General features: G+C 43.5%; 1 protein-coding gene and 1 long non-coding RNA gene across 12 annotated transcripts in view; one reads left to right on the plus strand and one right to left on the minus strand.

The window, feature by feature from the left end:
• The window catches only part of LOC120960978 (regulating synaptic membrane exocytosis protein 1), a 52,714-nt gene that overhangs the window by 21,208 nt on the left and 17,568 nt on the right, over positions 1-13,938 (plus strand). For 7 of the 11 annotated variants that reach the window (XR_007452177.1, XR_007452178.1, XR_005752680.2 and 4 more), the window contains exons 8-14: positions 5,342-6,105; positions 9,077-9,257; positions 9,844-10,109; positions 10,246-10,383; positions 10,455-10,592; positions 11,819-12,016; positions 13,800-13,934. Coding sequence is in view for 2 of the 11 variants with exons in the window: in XM_040384483.2 (XP_040240417.2) it covers positions 5,342-6,105; positions 9,077-9,257; positions 9,844-10,109; positions 10,246-10,383; positions 10,455-10,592; positions 11,819-12,016; positions 13,800-13,934 (1,820 nt within the window). In the remaining 9 variants the exon portion in view is untranslated. The remainder of the gene's footprint in view (positions 1-5,341; positions 6,106-9,076; positions 9,258-9,843; positions 10,110-10,245; positions 10,384-10,454; positions 10,593-11,818; positions 12,017-13,799; positions 13,935-13,938) is intronic. The other 4 variants (XR_005752683.2, XR_005752682.2, XR_005752681.2 and 1 more) reach the window with 3 other exon arrangements.
• Positions 7,381-8,887, minus strand: LOC125906860 (uncharacterized). The gene is made up of 2 exons (XR_007452181.1): positions 8,615-8,887; positions 7,381-8,539 (listed from the first exon to the last, which is right to left on the minus strand). It is a non-coding gene; the product is annotated as an uncharacterized LOC125906860 (long non-coding RNA).

Raw genomic sequence — 13,938 nt, forward strand, 5'->3', positions numbered from 1 at the left:
AAGATTGCCATCCGACATCCGGGGTAATTTTGGGAATTAATTGTTACAGAAACCTGCTAAAATGTGAGTTTTAGGCTTAAGTTACCGCAATCGATCAAACCATTTTATCATGTTTTCAATTGCATTACAAATCGCGTTAGAAATATCATCAGCAATCACGATAACCACGTATCAATAGGCTCGTTCTTATTATGTTGAATACTTACACTTAGTTGATTTTATTGCTCGGGTTGATATTGATTTAGAATTACTTCTTGATTGATTGTTTAAGTTCTGTTTACCATTATGCAATTTTTGATTGTTCCGTCAGCTGATCTACGTTCTGAATTGGAGCATCCTTTAAGCTCCTTTGTATGTCATGTCCAGAAAACATCATGTAAAGCGAAACGATTTAATTGAAAAATATAATTAAAAAGAACTGCACTAATGTTGTGCTGATCCCATTGCATACTAATCAACTGGAACGGTTGACCAAAGTGTCCATTATGGGCTCAAGATCTGTTTGGACCGTGTGCACCATAAGCATGACTGATTATCCTAGTATGGGTACACTAATTAGCCAAATGGTACATCAATATCAACATTGATCGTTGTGTCAAACAAGAGCAAAAAGTGCTGCTTGATAAAGCATGCTACTATTCAGCATTTTAATTTAAACCAAAACCACTCGTCCAGGACATGTTCGTTCGTGCTTGATTGATGTCCTGAAGCTGTTTTTTATGCGATTGTTGAGTTTCATTATATCGTATAACCTAAAATAAACACATTCAAACTGTTTGTTTGTTTCTCACACTATCTTGTATACTGTTGTACGGCTACCAATACTGCTGTATCAAACTATTCGCCAATGACAACGGTACCACTGTGGTACGACGCAAAGAGATTATAGAACAAAATTGGATTGCCATTATGTGATCTTTTCCGAGCGATTTCATACCCGTCTGCTCCTGCCAGTCGGCCCCATTATTGGCCTTCGACTGTACAAGGACTATCGATTGTAGAACGAAAGAAGGTTTTGCGGAATAAAGAAGATCTCTTACAAGTTTGTAAGTGGAAAGATTCTACACATGGCTGTAATAGTGTAAGTAAGAGCACTGTGCACGGTTGGCATCCAGCGAAAAGGTGGTCGCTTGGGTAAAGGCAATCGAAAGGACAACGGAATACTATGCTGCAGTTTCGCATGGCTTCGTTGCACCACCGACACCCCATAATATGTTATTTTTACACATAAGCCACGTAAGCTTGCTTTAATTTTTTTTTTGCTGGTGCACTGAACGTACAGCTGACAGCGACTCTGTTCCAAGCAGTTCTGAAGCGTCTTATCTGACCTATATCGGCTACCTTTCAATGACGCTAATGAGCCCCGGTGCAGAAATTTGCAACCAATGCCAATAATGATAATAGCCGGCGAAATACCCTGCTGAACAGTGCTAGTGGAAAATGGGGAACGAGGGGCATTCATGTGCATTGATTTTGGGAGAAAATAACACAAATAAAGTACACGTTTGTACAAAAGACCATGCTGCTCCATCATGCATACGTAAAACTACTGTGCGCCTCCATCAATTGAAGGACGTTTTACATTCTGCTTCATGCTTCAAAACGGAAAACATTTTCAATTTTCAAACCACAAAGCTACCAATTGTAGTGGCTGGCTTAATTATCGTTTCTCAGGTCTGTGTTTAATTTCAATCATTTGTGCAAGAGCTGCACTAGTTCGATGTTCCAGAACGACGTTCCACCCACTTGTACGGCTCGGTACAAACCCAACTTAAAATAGATCCCGCTTTCGTACGGCCCCAAAATCGCAAACGATTGTGTTTATGAATGCATTATCAATTCCAGCCATACAGCCAGACAGTTTGCTGCCAAATTAATGATTTTCTGCCAATATCTATTACCATATTTGCTCGCCCAATTCTGGGCATGTTTGTTGCATTTCTTTCGACTCGTTCGAGAACCAACTGCCGAAGCGCTGGTAAGAAGAGTGTTTTGGTGCAGCGAATTAGAACGTTTTCATATTCAGATGAGTAAGGGCTAGTCGTTTTCAATTCCATTTGGCATGCGGTTGAAAAAAAAGAGAGAATTCAAAAAAGAAATGTTGGGCTCAAGCTCGAGCGGATTAAAAAGATAACACACTTGTTTTTCTTCATCTAGTAAAAGCAAAAGCTGAACCGGTGAATCAATCCGTTTCGATTGCAATAAGTAGATAAACGTATGAAAGACAGCTCCAAACGAAACCTCCATATTTTCAGCACTTAGCGTTTTAGCGTTATAATGCAGCTTGCAAAACTGTTTACCATTATGCTATGGTCGACCGTAACTGGCCATTATTGGGCTCCCGACGCCTGGCCACGCAACAGTCTGCCGTGGGGCTAATTTTATTTATTTTCCTCCAGCAGCAACTTGTTTTATTGCACTTAAGCACCGTGAAGTTCCAGCGATCGGTATTATCGTCCACCAAATGCGGGGAGAAGCGATGCCTGTGTTTATTTTTACGTTTGATGTGTTGAACTATTTTTATCCAAGCGGCACACTACGTAGGGCACTGTATTGAAACCACCACTTACCTGGCACTGTTCGATACGCCCGACTAGCAGGTTGATGGAGTGCGTGCCGGCACACATTTCTATGCCCTTACTGGTGGAAGCTTAGCCCTAGGGCTTCCTCCACCCTATCACTTGGCACTCGGGAGGTCGCGCTCGTGACTTGCGACGTTTGTTCGTGCTAAATATAACTACCGGTTTGGCAACCCAGTACAGCGAAGGGACTCTTCTACTCAGCTGATGCTTTACTGTGCTCCTCTCTGTATCTCTCTCTCTCTCTCTCTCTCTCTGTCTTTCTGCTCCCGGATATTGGAAAATATTGCGTACATCTAAACGACTGGCCGCTCATTGGTGACCCAATTATAGTTCTTCATTATCAGCGCGGGAGTAAATGGCAACCCTACTCTCCTCCACGCCTTACAAAACTTTCGCTTCGTTGTTAAGCACAAGAATTGCAAATTTTAGACAGCTGAAGTAAATTGGTTCTACGTTCTGGAGCTGGAAAATATTTTTTATAGCCGGAATTTCGTTACTTCCTATTTCGATCACGTTAAGCATGGTCATGAAAGAATGAATTTGCGTTAAAAAACAGTGATTGTCAACATGGTACTGGTATTTGTAATTATACCCTGGGCCTGTGCCATGTGCTCTTGAGTGAATCGAATCTATAGGTCGATCGTTCCTGTCGAATCTTGAGGACTAGCATATGCCCACCAGCACGTGGAACATATATGGCTCCGTTGGTATGTGCGTATGTATGGGTTTGTCTTTATGTGAAGCTTTGAAGTGCCATCGAGGCTTCTTTAGCGTGCCTACTCGCAGGAATTGTCAAGGTCCACAACGATATTCATGAAATGGCGTGCGATTCTTGTGTGGTGCACATCTCACACCATTTACACAACCATGCTCCCTTTCTTCCAGAAGGATTACTCGATTGTTCTCCCATCTGGAGGTAGCTGATGAGTGATGTACGTCACACGCTACACTTAGCAGGATGTCAAGAGATTCCGACAGTCAGCCGATCCGAAGGGTTCTTTTGAGCTGCTTCATGCATTGATCGTGTAACTGGATGGTTTGGCAGAAAGCAGTGCGGAAGAAAATGTGCATAAACTTAAGTTTATAATTCACCAGTGTCATACATTTACAACAACAGTTTGTTGTACAATAAGAATATAATTGTACCATTATATCAAGCTTCGAATGTCGTTCCTTCTTGAGCTTGCCGGTGCCTACCCATCCACCAAAAACCATTTTCAATCGATGCAAAAGATCCGATAATAAATGTTCATTAATTCGTTAAAAAGGTTATACAAATGAGATTTCTTCAATTCGACTGCCTGTGTGTGAGGTTTTCCTAAGCTCTGTAAACTCTCCTATTCAACCCCTTGTCTACACGCCAATTCGTCCCATTCGCATCTAGCTTTACTTGTAAATGTGCACTGTATTGTTGTGTGGTGCGATGAATATGCGTATGCCTGTGTGTATGTGTGTTGCGTGTGTTGCGTGTGTATGTCGTGTGGTTCTCCTCTGTCACTGTGTTAGCGAAACGCCTCGTTTGCAATGACAATCAGTTTTACAATTCTTACATACCCACCCATTTGTACCATCTTCTTTCATTCGGCTGTACGTATTGGAATGTTCTGTGCCTGTGTCTATCCTTCTTTCTGTGTACAATTATATGTATTTTTCTCGCACTTTCTCCCTTCTTTTAACTCTCTCTCTCTCTCTCGTCTATTCTCTGTCTATCATCTTCCTAACTTTAAATCCCACAAACAAAAACAAAAAAAACTCTATGATTGTTTTTTTTACTAATGAAATCAAAGTAAAGTGTGGCTCCTGTTGTTCAGCGTGTATTCAGCGAACGTTAGCACAAAAAGAGCCTTACACGCTGGTACATCAAATTTGTATCCTTTATTTTTGTGTTATTCAAATGAATGTTTTCCGTTTTTTTTGTCAATCAAAAACATTTAATAGAAGGTATTGGTAAATGTAAAACTCTTACTTCGTACAACTTAACAATCATTACACTCGGTCTGTTGTAATAGAAAGGGCCCATTGGTTTTGTGTCAGTTATTTTTTGCGTTGGTTGAGTTTTTCCTTGTTCTACCTAGTCACATATTCAACGCTAGATTGCCCTTCGTCCGTAGTAGTCAACAAAATGCAGAGCAAGAACATTGCTTATGAGATGTTTCGCGTTACCTCATTGCACCGCCGAAGTTGCATTACCATTAACTTTAGCACGATCAATCAAACCAATCAATTTGTTTTTTTTTTGTTAGCATACATTGTATGATTTTGATGATGGAAGTAATGTTAGCCCTATTACCCCAACTTTCAATCATGTATAATTAATTTATCGTATTGAACGTATTGGCTTAGTCGTTATAAGTTTTGCAGAGCACTGGTATTAGATGTGCTCAGCTGTGTGATTTGGCCAAGTCAGTGTTACGTACTAAAAATAAGTTTTGAATAATTTTTATTCATTTTATGACTTTCGATTTGAATTCAGTTTAAACCGATACAGGGCTTATGTTTGTGTTTTCAAGTGATGTCTGGTATTTCGCTATGGTTTGGTTGTGTTCCTTCCTTCAGTTGTATCCGGGCACTAGCGTAATGCGCTTCAGCTACGCCAAGCGCTTGATGGCGTGAAGGTGGTAAATGATAACGGGCAGTATCGTTCAAGAAGAGTTTTAGTTCTTTGCAAGACAACAAATAAATAAATAAAAATAAAACGAAAACAGAAGAAGCAGTGTTGCTGAGGCGTTGTTCCGCTTTCGAACCCATTTCTCTTCCAGCCGGTCACCAAAGACAGTATTTCGATAATCACACTCGACTGAACGCTAACCTTACTGACTATCGAGCAACAAAGCTGGACGTGCAGCAACGCAACAGTTACAATCGTACCAATCACAACCGATATCAATCACCGTCCCAGGCGGCGCCGCATTCATCCCATCCGTATCACTACCAGCCGTCGCAGGATCCGCTCGGCCGGGACTACCATCATCAGCAGCCACTGCCGCAGGTGGTGGTCGGCGATAGCACTATCGCAGGCTACGATAGTATTAGCCACCATCATCACCAGCCCCATCAGCCTCACCAGTCGCTTCACCATCTGTCGGGTACGGTGGCACCGAGCCCGGTCACGATACCGCAGGGCCTGCACGGTGGTAGCAGCGGGAGCAGCAGCAGCAGCCAGCAGCACCATCCGTACCAGCAGCAGCCCCACCAGCAGCAGTGCAACAGCAGCAGCAGCGGTGGTTCCAGCCACAGTACCACGGGACATCATCCGGTGGCGCAGAACTCGCACGCACGGTACGGTACGAGTCCGGCCGGGACCGAGCAGCCGGATCCGTACTGGGACGAGCCGGCGGACAGTCGGCGGTTTACCGAGCGCAGAAAGAAGACGGTCCGGTTCGATGGGCAGGACTCGGACGATTGGTCCCGGTGGGAATCGGAACGGCAGGGCAGCCAGGATTCGGCGACCAAAGACTCCGGCATTGACACGAGTAGCACGTTTACCAGTAGCGAAGACTCGAACCGTGGCGATGGCCCAAAGGTATAGTGCTACACATCCCCACACCACATCACACACACACACACACACACACACACACACACACATTCACAATACCCCCATACACACACGTACTCACGAAGACTGCACGAAACACCTTAATCTCATGCCCATGTAAACACGACCAAGAATTGAAAGGTAGTAAGACGAACGCAACAACTCTGATACTCTCACACACATTGACGACATGTGACGGACGGTACACTTCTTTCACGTCACAAGCGTGAGTACACAGTGCCTGTGGAACAACCTACTGCACGCTGGTGGTTGCCGGAGATGCAGCCAACACCCAAAACCGCCCAAATGTATGCAGTGCGCAATACACGAACACGAACGAATTTCACTACCACGGTTACTAATGCCTGTTGTTTCGCAGAGCAACCGTCAGCCGGACGGATCATCCGACACAGTAATCGGGCGATCAAAGGCATCGCCGGGAGGAGGGAGGGATTACACTCACTACCGGTCTAGCGGATACACTTAGTGTATTGCATTCTGTTTCGTTTGACCAGTTTTTAGCGTTACTCTTTCCAGTGCATTTTAGCTTTTTTCCGTTTAAGCCTGCTGTTTTTCGTTTGCCTCTCACTCTAATGCTTTTGCTTTGCATGTTGCTGTAATATAAATATAATCGCATGAAATAGGTATTTCCAGTGTGGTGGTGCCGAGGAGACATGACGGTGTAGTGTGGGTCTGTAAAACTACTATGTGTTACCAGTCAGTGGCAGTGACTTGGAAAATCGGCTGAATATGGATACTTATTTGAGCAGTGTGTTCTTTTCCCGTCAACCATCCACCTTCATGTCACCTCGGGCATCAGCGGGCATGCTGCGCTTTTCGCTAGGGATTTGTCCCCTTCCGATCGCCCATTTTATGCACAGTGCATAGCGGACACGTGTAAATACGGCTGTCCATTAATGCTTTCAACCGTATGCAAAACCACAATACAGTACACACATTCTTCGTTCCAGCAATTGTGAATGTGTTTTTGTTTTTTCTTCTCTTCTTCCGTCATCTGCGCCATGATCTCTATCTCAAACCGTAGCCCTCTAAAGCTTCCCTCTTTCAATTTCTTTCTCACATTCTCTCATTCTTGCACACGATTTCGCCCCCATTTCGCTCCAAACATGAGTGCCCGTGTGAATGGGAGTGTACGTGTGTGTGCTTTTATCTCTCTTTCTCTTCCCGCTCTCTCTCTCTCTTTCTTTCTTTCTCCCACTCAGCAAGCTGTACTTCTGTCACGCTCACGACAGCACCAGCTTCCTTATCTACGTTTTGCCAATGTCTATTTATACACCATTGTATGTATGTACATGCTCGATAGAGTACCGGTGTTGTTTGTGCCGCAGGGTAACATAAAAATCCATTTTCTTTTGGAGTATAGTACCATCAGCCAGCACCATAATCAGCATCATCGCAACCACCTCACCCACTGTTTCAAAAAACCATCCCCCCTTCAACTCCACTTGGTTCACTGTGTGTGTGTGTGTGTGCGCGCATTGACGAAAGCGGACGCAGCTTACATTTTCCAACCCAACCACGAATGCTATGCTTTGGTGTGAGCTTTTGCGCGTGTGTGTTTATATATATGTGTGTGTTTGTACGTAATTAGATGGATGAAAAACCAACCACACACGATTCGATTTTCCAACCAATTTCTGCACACAATTGCACGTAAAAGCTATCCACACTCGATCGGTTTGCTGCCACGTCGGAAGCAATCCCAATTCGTGCCCATTTTGTTGCTCATGTCGTTGTCGTCGTCTGTGTGTTCTCGCTAACACTCTTTCTTTCTCTTCGTTATTCATCCGGTGTTTGTGACATGTCGGTTCGGTATCTCCATACCTTCCGTTTCCTGATTATGCTTCCATCTCTCGTCACGAGTTTTGCATGGCGCAACCATGCCCAACCATTTAGAATACATAATCCTTTTCCGTCCTTGACTTCATCGCTCCCGGTAGGATGATGGAGATGGGGCTGAAGCGCTACGCTATCCCGCAGCGAGTCCTCTCAGTCTTCTGGAGAGGTAGAATCGAAGGTTCAGCGCCATGTGCGATTTTTGTTTTTGTTTTTTTTACAGCACAGTTTCTGCCACAGCTTTCCATTGTCTGTGGCCGATTGACAGCCATCCGTTTTGTGTTGGTTATGTGCTAGTTGTTTTTTTTTATAGAGCGATGCTGTGCGATGTTTGATTCTGGCCTATCCTCCTCGATTGCATAATGCGGTGTGGTATACAATGTTTGAGGTGTACTGGTGGCCTTTTTTGTCGATTCCCCTCTCCCCTCCATTCCACCCACCAGGGTAGTCAATGTTTTAATGAAAAACGGAACAAAATTGCCGGGCAGAAGGAACGATTTTTAGGCTCCATTATTGTGGACCTTTGGACTGGATAGGATTGTTTTCGGTACTTTCCTTTGCCCTACGGTTGGAATGATAGCGCAGTTTTGGCGATATCAATCAATTATCAGTTGTTAAATCGATGTTAAAGCCTTACCTTAAAGTATATTTATTTTGCTAATGAATGCAAATCGCAAACAATGCGTTACACTTCCTGATGGGGAGAGAACGATCCGCTGACGTTGACTGCTAGACTTGAGGGACTAGTTTTAAGTGCTCCATTCTTCGCTCTTCTCCACGTACACTACACACGAAAAAATAGTAGCAAGTCACGTGTCTGTGCCTCACAGCGCACCGTATCCACCAGTACACACGCAGCAGGGCATATCGTTCGGCGCAAAGCAAACCCCTCATTCCCTCAAAACAACAAACACACATTAACTCTACACGTAGCAAATTCATTACCACGCAATGTGTTTCCCTCGCCGTGCCTAGGGATACACATTGCAGCGTGTGCAAAATATGTGCAAAAAAACAAAAAACCAAAAAAAGCCTACAACCGTCCCAATTCCTTTACTACCCCTCACTTTCCCATCGTAACCCCCTTTTGCCTGTACAGAATCCGCTAAGCTGGCAGGTAGTGTCATCGTCGGACGGTGGCCGACCGATCGGTCCAGCGGTGCAGCGAAGACCGTTTGACGGCGAAGATGTGCTAGGGCTGAAAGTGCGCGGTGGCCAGGTGTTACCGAGCGATCCCCGTGCAGCGCTCATCGAACTGGAGAGTGCCCACATTAGGCCAGGTAATTATAGTCTCGCGCGCGGTGAGTTTTTTCTCTCTCTAGATTGGTGGCGTCACTGCCGCAAGCCCCGACTACCACTGCTAGCCCATGGGGGGGGGAGATGGCATGGCGATGGATTTTCGTTTCTTTGTGTGTTGTTTTCTGAACCGATTTTCCTCTGGCCAAACGTTTCCCATGGCTTGCGAACTCATGTTACACTGCTACACTGCGCGTTACTGCTGCCCAATTGATGCGCTTTGTCAAATTGTTTGTGTGGCAGCTTCTTTACGACGAGTTTATTGCTGCGCTTACACTGCCTCTGTCGACTTGAGAGCATAGTCCTTGACAAGTGATCAGCAAAACTCAACGCGCAGTTTTGTGCTCTTCTGTTCCGTGTTTTTCTTGTGTTGTTGCCATTTTTGATTCGTTTTTTTGTTTTGTTTTATCAATTTGATTACGCTTTGGTTCGATCGTTGTGCATTCGGTTCCGTTTCCCTGTGCGTGTTTCCGTGGTCGTGCTTACCCGTTCTGTCTGGTAAGCGGTGCCATACGTTGCCACTTCGCCTCGTTAATTAATCCCAACGTTCCACCTTTCAAACTGCTGTAGAAAATTACGATCGCCGCGATAAGCCCAGCGTGCTGGTTACCTCGCCAGGATCGCCCGATCTGCACAGTGTGCGTAACTACTCCAGCTCGCGGTACAGCAACCGGCTGGCACCGGCCGGGACGGTCACGCAAGAGAACAGTGTCGGCGGCCGGGTACAGATCAAGCTCGGCTTCGAGCCCAGCTCACTGCAGCTGATCGTGACCATCCTGTGCGCCAATGGGCTTGTGCCTCGCGGCAACGGTGCAGCACGCAATCCGTACGTTAAGGTAAGTTTCTCCCCCGATTGTCCTTTCATCCTTTTGTGTGTTTATGTTCGAAAGCTTCTTCCCCCTTTCTTTCCCCGTGGGGCTTTTTTCGTTGCTTTCTCTTACGTTTATTCATCTTGTGCGTGCTTTGTCACAGATTTGTCTGCTACCGGATCGAAGCGAAAAGTCGAAACGACGCACCAAAACGTTAGCCCTCACGAACGATCCGCGCTGGGGCCAAACGTTCGTCTACGAAGGCTTGCGAAGGGCGGACCTAAATAACCGTCTGTTTGAGGTAAGCGGCAGAACGGTGATCTCTTTCCAGCCTTGTGGCAAGCGTGCATAATCGATTGCATCCGATTGCAGGTGACGGTGTGGGATTACGTACGGTACGGTGCGAATGATTTCCTTGGCGAAGTAATAATCGACCTGTCCACACACCCGCTGGACGATGAGGCGGAATGGTATATTCTTCAACCCCACCAGGAAACACTGCGCGATACTGTACGTATACACATGCATAGGCGGCTATCCGTGCGATCCAAAACCGTTCGTTTCTCATGACTACGTTTTTGACCCTGAACCCATTTTCACCAATTTATGTTACAAACAAAAAAAAAACGGCTTCACGAGAATCTTTCACGATTTTTGTGTTGTTTGCCTTTCACAAGCGTTACCGAGCAATGTAATAGCTATGGAGTCTGTATTATTACTACAGAGAAGGATAAAAATGAAGTTTTATAAATATTAACAAACACAGACACATTCTCTATCTCTCTCTTTCCCGCTCTCTCTCACACACTCACCTACAAGTGGTGCATAATTTGTTTGGTTTCTTGTTTAAATTCGTATTGTTTAGTATCTATCTTACCTTTCTTCTTGTTCTAGCTCTTACTCTTTCTATCTTTCTATTCGCTGCAATATGGTAGCACATTTTTCTTGGAAAAACAAGTTGCTTTTTCAAGTATATAGCAGTTTGATTTTTTTAGCTGATTTTCATTGTTATTTATTCAACATTATTGTTTTTTTTTTATCAAAACGTACAATTCCAGTTTTATTCCTACCGCTTTCTGCCAAATTCCACCCATTCCTTCATCATGGTTAACGCTTGCCTACAGTAATTTCACCAAAGTTTCGTTGGTTGTACCAATTGGTTGGTTGACTCATCTCTAGTTTAAAATTTTTCTTAACTTTTTGGTTCCATTTTGCTAGTCCGTAAATTGTTTATTTATTCAAACACAATCATTTACAACACCCGTCTTGAGTGAATAACGCAATCAAAATTAAAATAATAAGAATTTTGTTCGAACAAACGAACCTAGGGTACAATGTTTTATGTGTTTGACTTTTGTTTTGTTTAATTGTTTAAATTATTTTTTGTAGTACCACTCACCAATTCTTTAACGCATTCACCTTCATTTTAAGACGAATGAACAATTTGATTCTTTTGTTTTTTTTTTTTAGTTTCATATCATAACTTCAAAGTTTCCAAGAAACAGCCCTAAAACCACAACATGTTGCACATTGCGTAATGAACATGCGAAACATGTAAACAAAATTCTGACCTCAAATCTTTAACAACTTTATGGCAACCAATTCAAACCTTTTTATTTTGAATGCAAATCAAAGCGAACGAATACAGCAGAATCGATTTTCAGACACGAAAACTCAGAAGAAAAAAGGAATACAAAACAATCAATCATTACATTTTTCACAATATCTATTCGTAGTTGCGTAGAGACGATAAAGAACCTGGCAACGAATTGGATATGATATTGACCCCGACCGATCATTTATCGCCGCCGAGTACGACCTCACGATTGAGTGACTCTGATACGACATCCGAATGCGATATCGATGGTTTGATGACCGGACGTGACGGCGCTAGTGTATCATCCTTAGGCAGCTCATCTAGTCCTCCGCCAGAGGTAAACGCATAACCTTCACAATGCTTCCCTCAGTACCAACCAACCAACAATAACAACAACAACAAAAAAGAAACTACATCTACCGTTAAACAACCGTACTATTGGTCACGAAACCGATCGTGGGGGGGGGGGGGGGGTTCACAGTTGTTCTCTTAACGCTCCAGCTCTCAATCAGTATTACAGAGTTAGTCCAAGCACGATGTGCATCGTTTGTAGGTTTCCCTGCCATACTGCCGTTTGCAATCAACAGAACCATTTTGAAAAGAATCACAACCAAACCACAAGCAAAATCACTGCAAAGTTTTGTAACATTATCTAACACAGTTACGGCATAACCATAGATTAGGTCTTCATTGAGCAGTGTACATTGCACGCTATCCACTCCCATGTTTCTTTGCAGAGGTATTTTTCCATCAACGATAATTTTCCATTTTTTGTGTGGCTTTTGGTTGTACTTCAGTTCAGTAGAATGAAACAAAACAAATGAGACACGGCGTTACAAGCACTACTGCTGGAGATACATAATATTTATCGCGCGTGTTCTAGCGCCGCCATGTTTGGTTACATTCATTGATGTGTTTTACTTTCTTTGTTTTGATTTTCAGCAACATTCGAACCTGGTCGGAACCAAATGTAGTGCCGAAATGTTTCGAATTGATCAGAGTTGGGCTACATTTGTTAGCCGCGGAAAACGAAACCGAATGCAAACACGCTTCACGGCTGGTGTTGTAATTGAATAGTGCAAAACAGCGCCAACAGCGCAATTTTTCTAACCACTGTTTATTGGTTGGTCACATGGCCATGGTAAACGGATCTCGTTTTATGCTTGGCAAACAATCTGCTTTATTCTTTGAATTGGAAATCTAGCTGGAAATCATACTTTCCACATAAAAAAATTAATAGCAAAACACAACATAGCTTTTATTGTTCTAGTTACCCTTTCCGTTAGATCGTTACTGCCATATGCTTTAGTTATAGCAATTCTACAAACCATTTCTTTCACTCTCATCATCTTTATCTTCTTACCATCTATATTTAACTTTCTTCTATTTCTCTTGTTAAGCTTTACCTAACCTACTTTTTTCTGCTTCGTTTTTTTCTCATTCATAATCTCTATCCCTAGTGCTTTATCTCTTTACTATGTTTGTTACATTTTATCGTTACTATGTTACTGACCTTAGCTAATATACGGCAGGCTATCTACGTTATTTTGGCTTTCGGTTTGATTTTCGTTTGGTATCTTAGCTCCGGAAGGCTCCGGCTGATGTTTGCTCGGCGGTACCTTTCTGGTTGCGTTATGTCGATGCTTGATGCTCACTCTGTTAGTTTGTCTCTTAATGAAGTATATTTGTAGTTTAGTAGATCCTAACGACGGTAACTGACCGGTAACCTATCGCATCGAACATCGGAGATACTGCGGGTTGTACGGAACAGCAACAATAAAATATTAAAAAAAAACCCAACACCCCACATCAGACATTACTCACGCTGTGTACAAGAGTCACAAATACACCTACACATAATCACAAACCCCAACCTTGGAACGGGCCGTACATGGTGACCGAAGCTATTGCCAGTGTAGTTGTTCCACAGATTCCACCTGACCATGTTTCATGTACATGACATTACATTCTTTCAGCGCAAACACACTCACACGTTTCTGATTTCAACTGTCTGAACGAACGTTACTCATGTACATAATTTTGTTTCGGTCTTTTTTTTGTTTCTTTCCTGTTTTTTTTTCTCCGTTTGCAATTGTACATCACCTTCCCGTCGGTTGAAGGTCGATCTGCAGGACAGACGATCTAGACGGGATATGTCCCCGCAAGGCAGGAAACGAGCAGCTGGAATGGTAGCGAAGGACTATCGTACAGTTTCTGGTGTCGGACAGGGATTTCACAACCAGATGAGTGCAGAGGTAT

This window comes from Anopheles coluzzii, chromosome 2 (assembly GCF_943734685.1).
Source record: "Anopheles coluzzii chromosome 2, AcolN3, whole genome shotgun sequence".
Classification (NCBI taxonomy): domain Eukaryota; kingdom Metazoa; phylum Arthropoda; class Insecta; order Diptera; family Culicidae; genus Anopheles; species Anopheles coluzzii.